This window comes from Lathamus discolor, chromosome Z (genome assembly GCF_037157495.1).
Source record: "Lathamus discolor isolate bLatDis1 chromosome Z, bLatDis1.hap1, whole genome shotgun sequence".
Classification (NCBI taxonomy): Eukaryota; Metazoa; Chordata; class Aves; order Psittaciformes; family Psittacidae; genus Lathamus; species Lathamus discolor.
Window position 1 is genome coordinate 61986781 of NC_088909.1, and position 20632 is coordinate 62007412.

The following is a 20632-nucleotide window of genomic DNA, read 5'->3' on the forward strand; positions in this document are numbered from 1 at the left end:
CTGAACATGAAGTTGTTTGATGCGTCAGACATGTTCTGCCTTAGTTACCTTCTATAACTTACACTTAGAATTCTTGTAGTTAGAAAAGCCCAATGCTATTGTAGAAGATTATGACGTGAGTGAAATTCAGGGGTTTTTTGGGCTGTTGGATCAGGGATCAGACAAATACAAATACTTCTGTTCCTTTCCCCACACACTATTCCCCACTGTAAATTTCCAAAGTAGCTATAGGCATGTCATTAAAACTTAGAAGAGGCTGGTAAATGTCAGTGAGTAGTCATGTCTGAAGGGGAAGATGATGTTATGAATTTAGCTCAATATCTACATGCTCTGTACTAAGTAAGAGGGTTAAACTGAGTAGAGAAGGCTTAGAAGGGGAAAACTTCTAGTCCTACTGCTGCAGCTAGACATCCAATTTCAAACAACAGCTGTGAGGAAAAAGTATGCAGTTCCATATTTTAGCAAGGGATTAATGCAGATATGCAGGTGGCAGGATGAAGACTCCACAACCAACTTCTGTATTGAAATTCTTGAAAGGTGTATCTCAAAGAAAAACATTTACTGCTTTAAAACCAAGGGAAGCTCTGATTAAAATCCCCCGAGTCATAACTGCTGAGTAGGGTTATGACATCCTGTCTGTACACAGGAAAGTAAAATTAGTTAGAGGCTAACTGTATCTGTTTGTAGCACCTGAGAAGTTAAACACTCAACTGCAGTCTGAAGAACTCAGTGTTGCATCTCTGGAATCCTTGCTGATTGTATGGAGTTAGGAGGTAACTTTACAGAGGTGGTCTGTTCACCTGAGGCTTATAACATGGCAAAACTTTATTTTGGCAGGAACATGTTTATAAATGCCTTCCGTGTTTTTACAGGGAAGAAGGCATAAAGGTTCTTAAGGGAAGTGTTGCCAGAATCTTATTTAGAAATAAAATGTTTTACTTAACCCTCATTCATAAAAGTCTGGGACTTCTACTTACATCTAGGTATCCACTGCTGAGAGTGGAACCTGCCCAGCTGGCTTCTGTTCTGCATTCTCTCATAGCAAGGCTCACATTAAGTTTGTTCATAGTATGATTGTCCCTGTCTATTGTACTTTGATTCAGTGTGTGAAAGACCTGCCAGTGAGTTGGCTCTGGACCCTGAAAAAGGGAATGAGGGATAGGAGTGCTGTGATAGTGCGTTCTAGCTATTTAATGGGTTGCTCAACTTAATGGGCCTGCCACTGCAAACTACCAACAAAATGTTATCTACAAATAATTCTCCTAGTAAATATATTGTCACATATGTTATATATTCTTCAGTGCTGGGGCAAATGCTTGTGTAGTAAAAAGAAGCTTTCTCATACAGAGCTTTTACTCTCATTTAAAACAGAACAACCACCAGAAAAACCCCCAGCCTGTCTACATACCCACAAGAAAAGCATGACAGATGATCAATATAGGAAGCTCTTACTGAAATTGAACCAATTTAGCCTAATAAGTAACTGAAAAAATAAGAAGTGGAAGGATTAAGTAATGTCCACCTACCAGCTATCACTGTGGACTGTTGTAACACCTCAGAAGCAATCTAAACATGCTATGTAGGTATTTAGAAGTTAGTTTTCCTAATGAAAGACAAAATACATAGATAACAGGGATTGTTAGAGGAGAAACTTAAGCTTGCAGCACATCTGTGTCCTTCTTTTCATTTTGCAGATAACTAATCTAGGTCCTCAGTAGTCACGTGGTCCTGTTCCCAGGACCTCGTCATTCAAGTTCCTGAAGGACACAAATTAAGGCAGTTCTATTGGATACTGCTCTGTAAACTTCTCTCTTCCCCACTCCTTGTTTAATTCATTTTCCTGGAAACATTTGTTGGTTTCCAAACAATCTGACTACTTCAATTATTAAACCATAGAATGTTAATAATATTTAGTCTGCTCTAGTTTGTGTTGTTCTTTAAGACAAAAAACCTTGAAGCGGAAGACTTGCTGTCTTTCTGGTACATTTTGGGGTTTCAGTTTTTTTTTTTTTGGTACGTAAGAGGTGAAATGCTATGCCTTCAGCATTTTCTCTACTAGTCAAATTACAAATAATAATAGATAAATTGAAGACATAAATTCAAGTGATAAAATTAATTGCAAAACATGTGGCAGCAATGGGATTGTCCAGCTTCTGTTTTCCCCAAGAAACCAAAATAAAATACCACACAGGAGGTGGCTTGTTTTAGTGCTGGGAAATGCAAGAGGCTTTCATGACAAACTGCTTAACTTTTTGAATGTCTGAGCGTAACAGTGGAAAAGAAGTAACAACAACACTGTGCATGCTTGTCTACATACAGTTGTACATACATTACTAAAATACGTTCCTCTAGGAGAATTGACAGAAACTATAAAATCAAGTGATGTTGAATAATACTAACTTAAAGAGCTATGTGGAAACTCATTATTCAGAAATAATATGTTCAGCTAAAATTGTGCAGTTAACTTTTGCAAGTCTATTGACATTATTTTCCTCTGTGATAAAACTTTCCTTTCTTACTAGTTTTAGATTTATTCAAGGCAAGAGAGCAATTAGTTTGCTTGTTTATATTTGTTCTCACAATGAAGATGCGCTTAGTACTGAAATGTATTAAAAATGTAAATGCTGTATTTTAATGTTGCTCTGTGAGAATATGTATACATAAAAAGGGAATTGAGCTTGACACGTGCTTAAGTTCACGTTCAGCCTATTCGTGGTTTTTTTATTTTGTCACTGTGTTCACTCTAGGTTCCTGTGTTGTGCGGGATGCCACAGGGAATGTTAATGACACCATTGTCACGGAGCTGACAAATTGCACTGCTGCAGCTTGCAAATTAAACTATGATTTCTCATCCTGTCAGCCAGGATGTCAGTATGGGCTGATGAACAATTTCCAGGTATAAAATTTTCTCCTAAATCTGTTTATTGGCTTTTTTGTTTGTTCTTTTCTTGAATCGCATACCACAGAAAAACAGGCTAAAAATACAAGATTTATCTGGAATAGTTAAGCAGTATGCTCTAGCTAGTACGCGGAAGAACAATGATGTCTGTAAAGAATTTTTGGGTGTTATACACAGGTGACAGAAATATTTACTCTTCTTCTGAGTAAGCTGCCTAGGTTGGGTGCTGGGACTGTAACTTTCTCTCTAGGTATCTGAATGCTATCATTCAGTGACATGGATAGATGTACTCATTGTTCAGTAGTCATGCATAGTATTAATAGGCAGCCTCTCTCAGTAACTTGTTCCTTAATTTTAAGTTTCTTAGAAAATTTGCTGACTTTTTAAGAATGTTTTACTTATCTGTCACAGTATCCTCTTTAATGATGAAACTGTTGTCAGTGTTCATAAAATCCTCTAGAACTCATGGGGTAATTCATAGTCTGCAGCTTATACTTCACAGGTGATTAGGTCAGGGTTTGAAAGAAGCTACTAATGAGAACATACTTGTTGCTGATTGTTGCTGATTGATTTAAACTTCCTTCGTGATAAATTCTTCCAGTATGTGCACAAAAAGGTTGCTAGAGACTAAGAAATCCTCTAATGAGAGAGGTGTCTGGCTCATGGGTTTTGGTTAGAATTATGTGGTACATCTGCTCCTTACATGTAGTACATATACTCCTATCCTGCAAAGCTGGGTGGAAAACCTGTTTCGTACATGCTGAAATAATGTTGCAGTGCAGACCATTCTATTAGAGTAAAATTAGAGTACACTTTGCTTTGTTCTGGTTTAGAAAAAGTCTATTCAGAAACATTTCAGAATTGTTGTGGGAATAATTCTGCACAATCAGATGACTCCCCTCATTTTTTTAAGCTCGGAAGCCCCCAGTATGTTGTCAAATGTACAGCTGAGAGCAGCGTGGAACTGATTTTCTTCGTATCTTTAAGTAATAAATACCATAAATGTTGCTTGTACTTCTAATAAGTGAGACATTAATGTTCTAGTTTCTTAACATTTGGTCTAAAGAATACTTTTGTCTCCCGTATTAGTCTTGCTTCTCTCTGTGGACAGACTAGTGGGTTTTGAATTGGAAGTCATTTCCAAGGCCAGGTGCTGCACAGATAACACACTGCTCCTTGTGGCCCCTTTTCTAGGGGAGGTTTGAAGACTTTCATTATGGAGTCTACACAGGATCTCTGGACAACCTGCTGCAGCACTTAGCCACCTTATGCGTGGAATTTTGTTTTTCTAGTGCCCAGCTGGACTTTTCCTTGCTGTTTGTTTTCTTTCTTATCCTCACCCCTTTTGGTGTGTGTCTTTGACAGAAGTCTGAGATTCTGTTTTCTGAGATGTTAGAAGGAAATTGTTTGCAGGAGAAGCTGCCTATACATAAATTGTTGTACATTTTCTGACTGAACTGCCCTCAGCTTAGTGGCTCTGAATGAGAGCTGTAAGAAGATGCTTTTTTGTTTTTGGTTTTGTTTTTTTTACATGCAGGTCACAGGGAGAATGCTCCAAACTTTTGTACCTCTTCAGTTCATCATACAAATGTAATTTCTTTCTGTAGGTTAAGTAACTGACAACAAATACTTCACAAACATAAACTAATCCATAAACTGAGGGAAGATGATTGTATTTATTTGTCTTACAGTTTGTAAGCATGTAGGTTCTGAGGTTGAAAGCGTCAGCTTACTTGTATGCACAGCCCAGTGACTTTATCATTGCAGTACACTTCCTGCTGCATTCAGTTCTTTTGGCAAAGAATTAATTTGAAATTAGTGCTTAGATAGCTTGTGTTTTGAATGAGTTTGGGCAGCAAATGGATGACTTGTAGGATGATTTACCTCTGAAAAGCTTAGATGATGCTAAGAAATGTAAATTGAGAACAGCTGGTGAAACAGGCTTAGACTGTCATAGAAAGACCATCTTTAGTTTCTGTTGCAGTCATTGCAACTGAATGAAGTCCTCACAGGCTTCAGACATTTCTCTGCTCAGTGTCAGTGATACCTCTGTGCCCAGGCTGTCATCTAATAAAAGAGTAACTTCAGAAACCCTGTAGTCTCAGCCTGGGAACTGCCCCAAATTAAGGTATGGCTTTGGCCAATCTAAATGCGGGATTTGGTCAGCTTCAGATGAAGGTTGAAAGTACATGAAATTCCATTTCAGAAGCAATGTAAAAGTTCTCCTAAAACATTCTTTCTGCGAAGGAAGGCCGTTGTGAAACATTTGAAAAAGTTAGGGGGAGGGGGAGTTTAGCAATGCTTTCTCCATACTCATTATAAAAATACAACTTTAAAGAAGCTGCTGCTTGTTTTCATGTGGCATTTTTTTCTGCTCCACAATGGCTGGACCAAATAACAGAAACTGTAGTCAAAATATTTTATTATCGCAAATGTAAGAAATTTAGGGAACTGTCTGAAGAGCAAATGGCAGACAAACATAATGAGTCCCTTATAAGTAGTAGCTATGACTGTCTCATAGCTATCTATATCTCGCTCATAGCAGTATCTGTCTTGACATGCGGGTGATAACAGGGCAATTTTTACAAGATACCTGTCCTTCCATTTCTGTGTTCTTTCAAGGATGAAAATCTCAGTGCTATAGCTGACAGTGTATGTGGGCTCCTTGGTTTTTGTGGTTAGGAGGTTTAGGTTATGGTGTGTATGCTGGGGGAGAGGGGAGGGTTTCTGCTGGAATTTGTTTCCCTTTTGTTCTCTTAGCTTACATGAAGCTTCCTAATGTCTCTTACATTATAGCTTTTAAAATGGGCAAACATTATCTGCTTACATCTTACTTGGATTTCTCTCAAATTTATCAAATGGATGTAATACTTAAAAGTAGTGTAAAGAAATGGAAGTAATGAAGAAAATGTATAGAGAGTAAAATCTAAGTAGATTGTATGAACTAAATTGCAAGAAATTGATGCAAATGTAGAAAAGTGAAAGCATCAAAATAACCCATGTTTTAAGTTGGATGGGAAGAAAAGCTCTGGTGACTTGCACACAGATAACTGTCCATACAAAGTCCTTCCAGGGAAGATATATTGAACCATCTTTGCAGGGAAGAAAATTTTCATGCTGCTTCTACAAAGATTATTTTGTGCTGGTTTATTATGTTGCTAGAGAAAAAGTTTCTTTCTAAAATATTTCAGCACAGCCTTTACACCCTGAAATTCTCTTTTAGAAATACAGTGTAGGGTTATTACAAACTGGCATTTATAACTAACTTTTTCTGCTGATCATTAAAGTAACTTAAACCTGGGTGCAAGGGAGGTAATGTATGTGTTATTAGTTTTATTCATCTGTGAACAAATGCCTCTTCTAACTTTTTGTTATTGGCTGCAGATATGCTTCAGGAAATTCTCTCTGTTCATTATGGTTCTATGACAGCTACATCACTCATCTTATACATCTGCAATTACTTAATCCCTCTTTTTAGGCCACACATGCCTTGAACTAACCAGTGAAACCTGATGTAATTTAGAGGTTCAGTTGACTGAGAAACCCAGCAGTTTTTGTCAGTCTGTTTTGAAGAAAAAAAAATTAATTTTGTTGTTAGCTTAGCCCTAGGAGTATGAATAAAACTTCATCAGTCACCTGTATATTGTTTCTGAGAGCATGTTCTACCTAGATAAGATTGCTGTAGGTAGCTAGATTTTACATCTTCAGGTGACAGTAACTTAACAGTAGCATGCAGGTTCTCTGTGATAGTTCCTTCCCTTCGTTCAGTCCATTTCCTGATATTGTAGGTGAGGTTGAGAGGACGAAAGAGGCAAGTAGTCAGTGCAAATGATGCAGAACCTCATTCTGACACATTGTGCTTTAAAGGCACCATGCTGGGTTTGATCCATTAATGAAAACCATAAGTTTTTTTCAAGATAAATTCTTTCATACTAGCTGTGTTCAAGCAGCTTAGGCTTTTCTTTCATAAAGAAAATAACTATTAAAGCATGATTGTATTTTAAATATGTAGTTCTGTATCTTCACTTGAAATAGGCAGCGCTGGATGCAGCTAGGGTGTGGAAGTAATCAGTAGAATGGTAGAAGATGGTCTTCAGGCTATATGGCAATTAGAAGCTGCTTTTGTTCTAATTTGGGGCATTTTTTAGTCTTACCATTGTTTGTTTAGGTTTAGCTTACCGAGCATCTCTACCAAGAATTGTATATTGTATTTCACTTACTGCCGTTACAAAGATGTCCTAGGATGTGATCTTGGGGAGACAGGAAACAAGTTTGTCCTGTCTTTTTTGGTTTTGAGTGAGAAGCAAGTCTAACTTAGAGTTATGGAGGTGTTAAGAAAGACAATCACCCTTCCCAAAATTCAGTTGTTTTGTCACTTGGGCTTTCTGAGACCGTGCTATCTAGTGGTAGGCTAGTCAGAATATGTAATAAAATTCAATGTATTTTTCTTCCATGACTTATTTTTAATCCTTTTATGAGCCCATGGGAGACTTATGCCATTGATTATTCTGACCCAAGAATTACATGGTTGCATTTTACCTTGTATAAAAAGCCACCTTCTCTTGTTCTGAAATTGGGATCCATTTATATATGTTGATTTGTCTATAGGTCATTTGTTGATATGAATGCATGATAATCAAATAGCTTTTAAGTGAAGAGTGCATAGTATTTTATTCTGTTCGTGTAGTTAATGTTGTCATCCATACATACAGTGTACATATTAAAAAAAGAACTATATTGCTTTCAGGTAATGAGCATGGTGTCAGGATTTGCACCACTGATTTCTGCAGGTATTTTTTCAGCTACCCTGTCTTCTGCATTAGCATCTCTTGTGAGTGCACCCAAGATCTTCCAGGTAAGGATGGAAGCAAAACCGTCATCCTTTAAAGAAAAACTACAGTCCACTTTTGAATCAGAATTTTTGGAAGGGGACTCTGACAAACTGCTGTTGTGGCTCATACCAGTTGACAGCAGCACCTTGATCTGATATTTACCTGTTGCTTAGAATAAGAAAATAGTGTTTAGCTGTTAATAAATGTTAGCTAGACCAGATTTTTTTCCAGATCTGATGTGTTTCTGATCAATTCAGAGATTGCTGGTAGTTACACCCTAAGTAATCTACAAACCTCTTTATGATGATTTTTATTGTAAGTGTCAGTGAAGCACATACAAGGAGAACAGACTAGTTCATTTCTCAGAGGAATCACAGAAGGACACAGCATGAAATAGAACCTGTGGCTGTGGAATATCAGTCCTTAGGGATTGCATTATGAAAATAATTGTGTACCAGTTCTCATGTAAATAATTTGCATTGATTACCTTGTGTCCCTGAATGTGTTTTGCTTTTACTTGTTTTTAACCATTTAATCTTACTCTTTTGTCTTAAAAATTCTCTTTAATTGGGTACAGCCGTAGTGTCCTGTACTGATCTTATTTCCCAGCAGTTCAGCAGGGAGTCAAACATAGAAGAGATTTTGTTGAAGAATAGAAGCACAAGTGTTGATGCACAGAACTAGTGTATGCATTGGGCAAGCTTTTCACTTTTGAGAAAACATTGTCTCTAAAGAAGGATTCTTTGTGACTGTAAGACACCAGTTAAGTAATATAGGCAGTTACTTACAGAAGAACAAAATTTGTTGTTCTAGATAGAAATTACTGAAGGATAGAATACTGGAAACAGAAGATGTCAAGCTGCAAGAGAGTTGAGAATAGGATAAGTACATGGTGGTAAAAAACCTTTCAGGAAGATAATATTCAGTGGAAGATAGCATTAGTAAGTATACAATTTGAACAAAATGCATTCTGACTCTTGGAATTTTGTGTTTTCTTAGGCTTTGTGCAAGGACAACATTTATCCAGGATTTCAGATGTTTGCTAAAGGCTATGGGAAGAACAACGAACCACTGAGAGGATATCTTCTAACATTTTTAATTGCTCTTGGATTCATACTAATTGGTTAGTGTGAAATTACAATAAATCTCAATATCCTTTTGTCCTTTATGAGGCATTCAATTTCATATCATGACGTGCTAACAGTGTCCTGAGGTCTAATGCACAGCGTGACTCTAAGCCAGCATTCAAAAATCTTTTTATTTTGAGAGTTACTTTTCTCCTCTCTTCTAGCTATAACTCTTTCTAGAACTGCAATAGATATGAACTGTAGCAATCTGTACTTCTCTTGATAATGGCAGGTATCTCTCTCTGGATACTGTCAATAAAAATACATCCTTTTGCTTGAGGTAAAGAGATGTTAATGTCTTGTAAATATGATAGCTTATTTCATATTTTTAATAATTACAACCAGCTCAGTAAACAGCAAACTTGCATGAACAATACTTTTGAAGTGCATTTTTCTGTTAAGTTCCAACTAATAGAGATGAGTGCTGATGCTGCTGTGCTAAAGGTAAAGGTAGGCTAGGTAGAATTACATGTGCTCTACCTAGATAGCAAATTAATTGTGCTTTGTCCATCCATGAGTCCTGTACCAGTGCTTTTAAACTTTTTTTTCCTCAGTTTGCTCTTTGATCCTTCCCCCCAAGTCTCCTTAAGGCACAGGTATACGCATGATGTCCCTACGCTGATATTTCCCATGCTGATGGGAAACTTGCTTACAACAAGTAGAAACTTGCAGACCAGCTTGGCATATTCTGCACTTTGGTCTCTTTTTTTGATGGTGAGAGTACACACATTTTCTACCATGCTCCTCAAGGAAAGGAGAGCATCAGGTTCTTCCAGCTCTCACACTAAAGAGGGTGTACTCATCACTGTTACAGTGGTAGTCGACTGTAATAATGCACTATATTAGTACCGCTGATGAAACTTTTCATTTAGGATGCAGGGAGAATAACATGCTTGTTCCATTGCTCACACTAACTTTATTTGCTGCTACCATTCACTGTAGTTGATAGTCTCTTAAACTTATTAGTGTCTCATTCTTTGCTTGAAAATTCTTTGTTTGAAAATAGAGCTAGAGATGTACTGTGTATGTATTAATGTCTACCGTTTCTGACATTCTTCAGAACCCAGTATATTAGTGCACTGTTTTGATAAAGCTATGGTGGGGAAAGAAATCCTCTCAATTATTTTGAGGAAGTATGTAGTGCTTCATAAGTGGCAGTCCTGGAACACGTAATAGTGTGGGAAAATGTTTATTTTTGAAATGGAAAGTTACACTTCCTATTAGAAGATAACATAGTTAATAAGAGACCATTAACATAATAGCTCTATCTGAAAAGAAGAATGAACTGCTGGTTCTTAGAGTACATCAGAAAACAGGTTGGTTGTAGCAGATTTTTTTACTCTGGAATCTGCATGGTATCTTTCATAACAGCCTGTTTCATTTTTTGTTTTACAGCTGAACTGAATGTGATAGCTCCAATTATTTCTAACTTCTTCTTGGCCTCATATGCCTTGATTAACTTCTCTGTATTCCATGCTTCTCTTGCAAAATCCCCAGGTAGGAACTACATTTTGGGGTGAGGGTTTAGCCTGAAATTTCCTTAAGCATAAATACAATCATAAAAGGTATTATTATAAATGACTGTTTAGTTTTATCTAGTTACTAGTATCTATTTGATTCTCATGATGCATCTGTAATATGAGCTGAATACTGTGTGTACCTGGGTCTTCCGAAATTTTGAAGACTGAGTGATCCAGTACAGTTTGGGAGCTACTAATTTTGTTACCTTTGCTCAGGGAACACAAGATAATTCAGAAACTCTTGAAGAAAGGTTTTTTGTTAATTCTGTATATGGTTTTAAAGAATTACCCTTCAGTCATCTTTGGATGTCTTGTTAATGTTTCTTCTTCCAGTCCATGAGAAACTGGAATTGCAGGTGGTATTGCCACATTTTTATAGTCTTTGGTGTGGGACGCTAGTTAGCAAATAGGAGGAAACCAAAACCCACTACCCAATACCATCTGCAGAACAGATGTGTATCATGCCCAGCCCACTATGCATTTGTACTGAAATAATGTCCTTAAAAGCTTCTTAAGTTGCTGAACAGGTAGATACAATTATTTTTCAAGAACATGTGCATAGTCTGTTTACACAACAGTTCTATGTGTAATATACTTGTTAATCTTGGGTGTGTTAGTGGGGGTGTGCATGTGTGTTCACCTGATTTTGGATAAACTTATGAAAAATAAGGGTGTGAAACAGTGACAGTCCAGTATTTTGACATGTTAAAGCTGTACTTGGATATATCTGTCCTTTGGCCTTTGATATGTGAAAATTTCTGGACATGTGAAAATAGTAAAAATACACCACTGGAAACGGTATTATGCGAGAAAGCAAGTCCATAAGCTAATAATTCAAGTTATGCTACCCTTGACAGCAGAAATCAGTTGTCAGGCAAGCTATTGCCAAAGGTTCCTGTAGCTGTATTTGATAGATACATTGACATAAACATCTTAAAAATTTCCATTTGAGATAAACTTTTAGAGGGCAAAATTAGGAACATTGACATATCCATGTAAGAAAGATACGAATTCATTCTATAAGTGTTGGAAAATCGAAAGCATAAATGTGCCAAAGTCTGTATTTTGTACATCACTGTCAGACATTCATATGAAATGTGATACAGAACGCTTGGGAAGGAAAAGAGGAATCACACCTTCCTTCTCTTTGGGTGATGATTAAGTTAATTTCTGCCTTCTTTTCTCTCAATTTGTATTTTGCCTAGGTTGGCGCCCTGCGTTCAAATACTACAATATGTGGATTTCTCTTCTTGGAGCTATTCTGTGCTGCATTGTGATGTTTGTTATTAATTGGTGGGCAGCACTTCTAACGTATGTCATAGTCCTTGGACTCTACATTTATGTCACATACAAGAAACCAGGTATGTATATGGGCTTCTTTTGGTTGTGATGGGGGAAAGAGAGATGTAGAAGAAAGGAGGAAAAAAAAAAGAAAAAGGTCTTTAGTGGGGCAGAGAGGAGGGCGAACTGGAAAACTTCTGTTTGGCTGACTAGTTCAGACTTCTGTTTCAGGCTTTTTAGTTGTAATGAAACATAATTATGCCTGTATAGTCACTGTTACTGTTCCCCCTGCTTCAAATTATCAAGGTGCATAAACTCAGACATAAACATTTGAATGAAAATTGGAGGAAGAGGTACGCATGGAAAAAGCTTGAGTTGCAGCAACAAAGGCACTAGGGAAGAGTGTTATGTTTTGTAAGGAAATGAAAGAGAATGCTTTTATCAATCCAGATTGAAAAGGAATTTGAGAGGTGGTGGGTTTTTGTTTTTTATTTTCAGTAAACTGTCGCTAGAGCTATAAACAACAAATCGTATTACACTTTCTTCCCTCTTCTAATAACGCTGTATTATCATAAGTGCAAGATGGAGCAGAATGGAACCAGAAAGTGTTCCTGAGGTTGAAAATAAGGAAAACCCTACATCCTGGGCTATGAAGATTACTAAGTACTTGGATGACAGATTCATTGTAGCTATCAAAGATGTATATGGGAACAAACAGAAAGGATACTGGGATCTTTACTTTCCTTGTAAAATTAATCTTACAGAACTGTTTAATCTAGCAGTTTTTCACTGAAAGGATGTGACTTTGTTTAGGCAGTGTTTTGCAATTGCTTTTTCCTTTGATATTATATGAAATAACTGAGCGCGTAATTTTTTCCCTGAAGTGTGAGGTTTTTGTTGTTGTTTGGTTTTGTTGTTTGTTTGTGTATTTTTTGGGGGGGGGGGTTGGTTTTTTGGGGGGGGGGTTGTTTCTTTGTGGGGTTTTTGACTCTGAAGTTGACACAGTCTTTGAAATGCTGCGGGAGGGAAACCTCAGTTCTTTCTTCCTATAATTGTAAAATAACTAACTTGTTTTCTAAAACTTCTACAGAAATGTTATTTTTAAATAGAATTTTCTACTTAGCTGTAGGGTTTGTTGACTAATACTGTGTAGAATGTACCATGATATAGCTTAATTATTCTGTATTTTTAGTTGGCATTTGACAGATTTTGTGATCATACAGTTTCACAATGAACAGTTTTAAGTTATTGGAACTTCAAATCTTCCAACAGATGTGAACTGGGGATCCTCAACCCAAGCTTTGACTTACTTGAATGCACTACAGCATTCTATTCGGCTCTCAGGAGTGGAAGATCATGTGAAAAACTTTAGGTAACAGTTAATATTAGAGACATGAAATGTATTGAGTGGGGTACTATCACAGTGTTTGCTGTCATGTCTTCCATTGTATGCCTCTTCATCTCCTGTGGGTTATAACAACTTTAAATTTCATCACCATGGACATCTGCTGGACATATTTACATCAGTAGTTTATTTCTGATGAAGAATGCCGGTCAGAAGCAAGTCTATGTGTGATGCATGCTTATTGTTAGATGCCTCATGCTTCGTGTCATGAATCATGAACCACATTCTTCTTTGATGAATTGTGAGGTATGCTCCAAACTGCTAATGAGCATACAGTGTATATGCTTGGTATAAAGCCAATCTAACGTAAAATTCCCAAAATGTGTATGCTGTGTATATTTCCCTCAACACCAGCTATTTCACATTAGGCATATTCTCTCATGGCACTCCGGTAAGGGTAAGCAGGCTATGCAAGTGTTTTTCACACAACTGGAGAACTGATTTGCTGTCTTGCCAGCTTGGGTACTCAGGAAGGTCCTACTGAAGGAGGCAGTTTTCAATCCTATAGTATTTACACCACTTTTCTGGAATAAGTTATTGTAGAAGAAAGATGCTTCCAAAAATTTAATAAAATATATTGACTTAAACTAATTTCTCTAGTTAAATAGAATAATAGACTGAATGTGACCTTACCATGTGGTCTTGTCCAGGCCCTGGCTGGACACACCAAAGATCTAGCTGGAAAGTTAGATCCAACTTTATAATCAATCTTAATTTAATACAGTATTGTAAAAGTAGATGAGGTTGCTGTTTCTCCAGTGACACTTATGCTCATATGGCCTATATTTAGAAGAAACTTCATTCTGTTAATAAAAAACCCCACAACTCCAGACAAAATGAATTGCAATGTTTATTTTTCCTTCTCTATTCACAATTCTAGACCTCAGTGCTTAATTATGACGGGTGCTCCAAGTGCACGTCCAGCTTTGCTTCACCTTGTCCATGCTTTCACCAAGAATGTGGGTTTGATGATCTGTGGCCATGTCCATATGGTAAGTCTGTTCTGTCTGTACTTTAAAGTTACTTAACATTTTTTTTCTGGTTTTTTTTTTGTTCTGTTTTTTGGTTTGGGGGTTTTTTTGTGTTTGTTTTTGTTTTGGTTTGGTTTGTTTGTGGGGTTTTTTCCTGTTTTTTTTTTTTTTTAACCTGTTTGTGGCTCTTCTTTGTGTGGGGTTTTTTTGGTTGGGTTTTTTTTTTTTTTGGTTGGTTGGTTTTTTTTAGAAGAAAGTGTCTTAAATATGGAGAAGTGCAAAACCAGAGATACTCTGGTAGGATCCACTCCTGTGTGGGTTATCACTGTTGTAGTTAGGTATGCCACAGTGGAAACTTTACAAAACTAGTACCTTTGGTCATTTGATGCCTAAATGCTTAGGAAGCTTTGTAGGAGTAAAGTGAATGATAGATTACAGCTTGAGTCTCTTTATGTCCTTGTGTAATACAGTCTCATGTTCTCGCTCATTCTTTGAACAGAGCAGTTGGTCAAAATGATGTGCAGTATTGAGCTAGATTTCCCCTCAGTGTTACCAGTTCAAGGAAATTGATAACCTCTGTAGATTTCTTAAAAATCTAGGGCTAAAATAAACTTTGAGCAGGAAATTCAACTAGCTCAGCCAACAGATTAGCTCTCAACATTTCATGTAAATTTTTATTCCTTCATTACCAGATTCATTTCATTGGCAGGTGAAACAATAATGCCAACAGGTATTTCTTTTCCTGTTAGCTTTCTGCCCAGCCTCTAGTATTTAACTGACTTTCCCTGTTCTTTGTCAGGATATGAGGTGTGGGGTTTTGGGGGTTGAGGTTTGTGAGGGCTGTTGTGCAAGGACATAAATTTAGCAGTTCTTACTACTTAAAAAAAGTTACCTTCTACAGCAGCCTGTAGGGGTTTTGGGGTAGGGAGAAGGAAGCAAGCTTCAAGTAAATGCTCTTCAGTGTTGTGCTTGTCATGAGTTGTCTGAACCGTGATACAAGGTGGCTGTCATAACATGATTTGTACCAAATTTTCAGTTAGTTACAGAAAGAAAGGCTGTTGGATTTCTGATAAATTTTGGTAAATACAGTAGCATATTTGGAATGTGCAGTTTAGCTTTATATCTTAAGACCTAACTTCTGTCACATCACTAAGAACATTTAAGCAAGTGTAACTTCAAATGCAAAGATTGGTTACTCTTAAATACATCTAAATTTAACCACACTTGTTCAATCACACTTGCTTATGATCTAATGAACAGATAAGACCAAATCAAGTTAATCCAATATACAGAATATATATTTTGTGAGGCAAATAAGGGCCAGTTTTGTCTTCAGAAAAATCAATTATTTTTAATTCCTTACTATACAAACTTAAAATGTCAGTGAGTATGAAATCCAGAAACTGAGTAATACTAGAGAGGTAAGCTACCATAGATGGAATTACTGGCTTTCAAAAGAATAAGGTAGCGTCACCCTTTTTGTAGGAAAGAAGTTTAAGAATTTCTGGGAGGATATGCTATCTCTATTTAAAATTGCTTTCCTACACTATCTCATTCTTCACCAACTCTAACCATTTCATCCACATCCCTCTTGTGTTGGGGATACCAGAACTACTGTATGCAGTATTCCAGGTGGGCTCTCATGAGAGCCAAGTAGAGGGGGAGATTCAACTCCCTTGACCTGCTGGCCATGCTCCTTTGCATGCAGCCCAGCGTACAGCTGGCTTTCTGGACTACAGGCATACACTGCTGGGTCATGTTGAGCTTCTCATCAATCAGTGCCCCATTGTCTTTCTCCTCAGGGCTGCTGACCATTTGGTCAAAGTTTGTATCCTCTTGTAAACTGTATCTTTCTGCAAAAATTGGGCTACTGTATTCTTGATTATACCTCATTCTGGATTTTGTTGTATAGGAGGAGCACAATGATTCGTCCTGATGGAAGTAATAAAAAGAAAGTACTTAATGAGGAGATCACTTTGACTGCAACATAAAACTGCAGAAGTGATGCTACTGTGACAAAGGCTTTCTGATTAGGTTTATTTACACACAGAGGCATACTTGTACAGCTTAAAACAAATATTCCCATAAATCTTAATATTAAATCATCCTATATCTGTATATATTTCATTATAAAGCCCTTTGTTTATAAAATTCTGTTATGCTGTGGAGGACTGTCCTGGCTTCCACTGAGATAAATTTTCTTCTAGTAGCTGGTACAATGCTGTGTTTCAGCTTTAGTCAATGAACAATGCTGATAACACACCACTGTTTTAGTTGCTGCTGAGCAGTGCTTACCCTGATCAAGGAATTTTCAGCCTCTTATCTCAACCTGTGGGGTTTACATTCTTTCAATTCTTCTTCCCATCCTGCCTAGGGAAGGGTGGGAAGAAGGAGGAGGGTGTGAGTGAACAACAGGCTTGTGCCACCTGCTAAGGAAGTGGGCTGTGTCCTGCAGGAACAAGATTGGGCAAGTTTCAGCAACCCTCCTCCTAAAAATGAGAATCTGGTTCACTCTGCTGCTGCTGATGCCTAATTATTTTTTTTTTTTGTTTCGGATTTTGTTTCTTTGTTGGTTGTGGTTGGTTGTGTTTTTTTCTTTTTGTTGGGTTGTTTTTTTTTTTTTGGTAGTGTGGAAACATGTTCTGAGTTTCTTCAAGCTTGAATTGGATTCTGGTGGAGTGGGGCTTTATTACTACTTATAATTCTTGTTCTTTCTCATTTTTATTTCCTTATTTCAAAGGGTCCTCGGAGGCAAGCCATGAAAGAACTGTCAACTGACTTGGCTAAATATCAGCGATGGCTGATTAAAAACAAGATGAAGGCTTTCTATGCTCCAGTGCATGCAGAGGACTTGCGGGATGGAGGACAGTATTTAATGCAGGTACACCTCTCCTTCAATTTTTAATTTTTTTTTTTTTTATCTTTAATGGAAGTGATGGAGGTGAACATCAAAATCTGAAGTGTTTTTATACTTGGAAGTATTTTCATTTTTCATAGTTATATAATAAATACATGTTGTATAATACTTTTTTTCTGTTTAAGAAAACAATAGAACCTTTATTTTTATTCTTCTTAGGCTGCTGGCCTGGGTAGGATGAGACCTAACACCCTTGTTGTTGGATTTAAGAAAAACTGGAGACAAAGTGACATGAGAGATGTTGAAACCTACATCAATTTATTCCAGTAAGTAGAAAATGTGGAGCTGTACCTCTTACGTTCCATTTCAGTACGTTCAGTAGTGAGGTGATGTCAGTTTCGGGAAGTCTCATGTAGACTCAGATTTTCCATATTGCTGATCTGGCAGTCTTCAATACCCTGGGTTCTTCTGATACGGAAATTAATAAGTTCTTATAGTCCAAAAAGATTCTATTTCTATATAATAACTCCCTCTGTGTCTAGAAAGTGGCGCAGCAGTGGTCTGAGGTTTAAGTCTGCAGAGATGAACCTAGAATCTTATGTGCCAGTCTTTGAAGCACGTTTTCTACTTAAAGCAGGGTTTTTCCTGCACTACCTCTGTACAAATTTAGTGTAGTGAAGAATAAACCAATTCTTATGCTGAAGCTTTTATCTTTATTAAAACTTGCTGTTACATGCAAGAAATATTCTACTTACAACATACACAGCACTGACTCACAAAATAATACAGTAGCCAAAAGGGAGATGGGGAAGGAAGTCCTAGTGTAACTTGACAGTACTGAAAGGCAGACCAGTTCTGGCTGAAAAACTTCAAGAATAATTTGTACTAGAAACACTTAAGAAAACCAAAGCTTGCTTCTTGTGTTTATACAGAAATTTTTTTGTTTTCCTTAAATGCTGCTTAACCTGCTTCATTTATGTTTTACAATTTTCATTTACTGTGTGTTTAAAAGAAACTGGATGGAGGGATTATGGGGAGCGATTAGAAAAGAAAAGCAAATAATTCCTTAAATTCATTAAGGGAAAAGAATCATACCAGTTCCTTGAGAGAAGCTAGAGCATCAAATGCAGTGAAAAATAAGGAAACATGTTGGTTAGTTCTTGGTTTTACTTTTTTTCTTACTTTATTTTGGAATGGTTTGTGCTGCAAGATGTGTCAAGGCCAACAAGTCATGTGGTTCTCCACATCCCAAAAGAGAAACCTCAGGAGGTAATAACTGTAGGTCAAGCATGTTTCTGGAGAATCTCTAGAAAATAGAAAGTTTCTAAAGCACACAATAGACATCTAAACACATCTAATCTGTACAGATTTAACAAATTAAATAATTAATTTAAAATGTTCACTGATGGACAAAACATTTTCTTATTAAATCAACCTCAATTTTTCTTGCATAATAGAATATACTGACACTTTGAACATTTCTGATCAAGTCTTACTACTTCTAAAGAGAAGTGTTTAATGAGTGAAATCTTGAGAAATTTCTGTCTGTGAAAATGACATGGGAGGAAGTTCTCTGATTTATTGTTTGCAATAAGGTATTTGTATTTAAAGGATTGATAACTTGCAGACTGTATGACATGGTTAAGTTCATGTTTTTCTGCTGTGTTTCTTGAGGGGTGTTTTGTTTCATTTTACTGTTTTCACTCAGTGATTTAGTCAGGCTTTTTGCTTGTTCATAAGGTAATGATGTTTTCCTTTTTTTTTTTAAAGGGGAAAGTTCCTTTCCCATCAGATGTAATGGGGATAGGCATGGTATAGCTAATTTGATTCTATATTACAACTTCATAAGTGTGTTTAATACCCAAATGTCTTGTAAACTTGTGTTAAAGTTTTAGTTCTCAGATCAATGAGATCTAGTCAAAATATGTCTTTTTTTTTTTATGAGGAGAGATAAGAGTTTAGATATCTCAGTGTATCTGATCATCCTCCATGAAGAACTCGACTGGCCTGTTCATGTTGCTTTTATTGAATTGGTATTTACAGGGGAGAGATGGAAAGGGAATTGATCTGTGTTGCTTTTCAGGGTATGGAATTCAGTTCAGTAATGCAGTGGATAGTCTGGAATTTAAACTGAAATTATAACACACATTTATGGTTTGGGAGTTTAAATGGCAGTATTTTAATCATTTGAGTTTGTTCAAAGAGTGTGCGTAAAGTAGCTTTTTGTAAAAGAAAAAGCTGGAAACACTTTATTTTTGTTCCTTTTATTCAGTGATGCCTTTGACATTCAGTACGGGGTAGTTGTCATCCGCCTAAAGGAGGGCCTGGACATTTCTCATCTTCAGGGCCAAGGTAAGATTGGTTTTGTTTCCTCTGCTTCGAATTCCCTTCTAATACTGCTTTCTGAAAATACTAAATGAAAATAAATTAAAAAAAAAAAACACAAAACAAAACCAAAACAAGAACCAAAACAGAACACCACAACAAAAAAAACACAGCATTAAACAAAGAAACAACGCCCCCCCAAAAAAAAAACTCACCAGCGAACAAAAAACCCCCACCCAAAACAAAAAAACACCACGCAACAAACTAAAACAACAGTTGTCTTTACAGAGTAAAAGTCATTGAAAGTAGCAAATTAGAAATGTGAAAGGCAGTAAAACTGCCCATGTATAGTGACAGAACTTTGTTTTCTGTGTGTTTTGACTTTCTGTATTCATAAGCTGCGTATAGTTTCTTCCTGAAGATTTACTATTTTACTGAAACAAACAGGCTGGCAAATTGATACAAAGTATTTAGATGCAAGTCTGACAATGATGAAAATAGCAAATTTTGCATGATCCAAGAGTGCTGTGGGTCTGGTGTGGTTTGCCAACCCCTACATGCACTAGGGTAGAAACCTCAGCAGTAGTCCATTTCAAGTTTGGAAAGGCTTTGTCTTCCATATAGAAGCCTTGGTTATGTTTCATAGTAGTGATCTTAAGCCAAATGATACAATTTTAGTTAAATTTCAAGCAGAATAATGGAGAAAGCCTGTGAGCTTTGGCAACAACTGTCTGCTGAATTGATAATGTCTAATTTGTTTGTAGCTTGCTCCCTACAGTGCTGCACAATGAGGAACACTTGTGACACAAGCTCTGTAGGGGGGCATCCTCTTGAAAGAGGGGAGAGTTGTTCCTTCATTGAAAACACACAAATGTCTTAGGATTTGGAGAGAAGCAGAGAGCCTGTTCGCTCCGCAGTAGGGCATAGGAGTATAAGAAAATGGCAGGAAGTGTAGCGTGAAAACAACAGTGCTGAGAACACTTGAGGAATGAAACACCAAAATGTCAGAAGCTTCTTAACATCCCCCGGGGACTGTGAGTTTGCTTTAAATGTGACAGCTACCAAGTAGCTCCACTGAAGCCAGACCTGGAAAAAAATCTTAGCTGTGTGAGCGTACTTGGTCTGGGCCTTGTCTGAGGTTCATCTTCCTCTTGGAGTTAAGAGTAGAAATGGAAAATATTTCTGTGAGTAATCTTGTTTTCCTCCTGGTTGTATTTTTCAGTATTAGCTAGCTCTAGTTTATGTTCAGCCTGTGGTAATGTAATCAATAGCAAAATTCTGTGAAGAAAGCAGGAAATTACAGCTTTGCTCAGAGGAGGAGTCTCTTCGTACTCTGAAGCAGTTCACACAAGACTTTCTGGTGGTTTACTACCTTTTTTAAAAATGTTCTTTCCCTTTCTTTGCCATGGCAAAAG

General features: G+C 37.0%; 1 protein-coding gene across 2 annotated transcripts in view; it reads left to right on the forward strand.

Moving 5' to 3' along the window:
* SLC12A2 (solute carrier family 12 member 2) overlaps window positions 1–20632 on the forward strand; it is a 64974-nt gene that overhangs the window by 31726 nt on the left and 12616 nt on the right. For both annotated transcript variants that reach the window (XM_065661819.1, XM_065661820.1), the window contains exons 10-19: window positions 2748–2896; window positions 7647–7754; window positions 8731–8854; window positions 10254–10355; window positions 11584–11739; window positions 12932–13031; window positions 13945–14056; window positions 16776–16916; window positions 17112–17218; window positions 19165–19244. In XM_065661819.1, coding sequence (XP_065517891.1) covers window positions 2748–2896; window positions 7647–7754; window positions 8731–8854; window positions 10254–10355; window positions 11584–11739; window positions 12932–13031; window positions 13945–14056; window positions 16776–16916; window positions 17112–17218; window positions 19165–19244 — 1179 coding nt within the window. The remainder of the gene's footprint in view (window positions 1–2747; window positions 2897–7646; window positions 7755–8730; window positions 8855–10253; window positions 10356–11583; window positions 11740–12931; window positions 13032–13944; window positions 14057–16775; window positions 16917–17111; window positions 17219–19164; window positions 19245–20632) is intronic.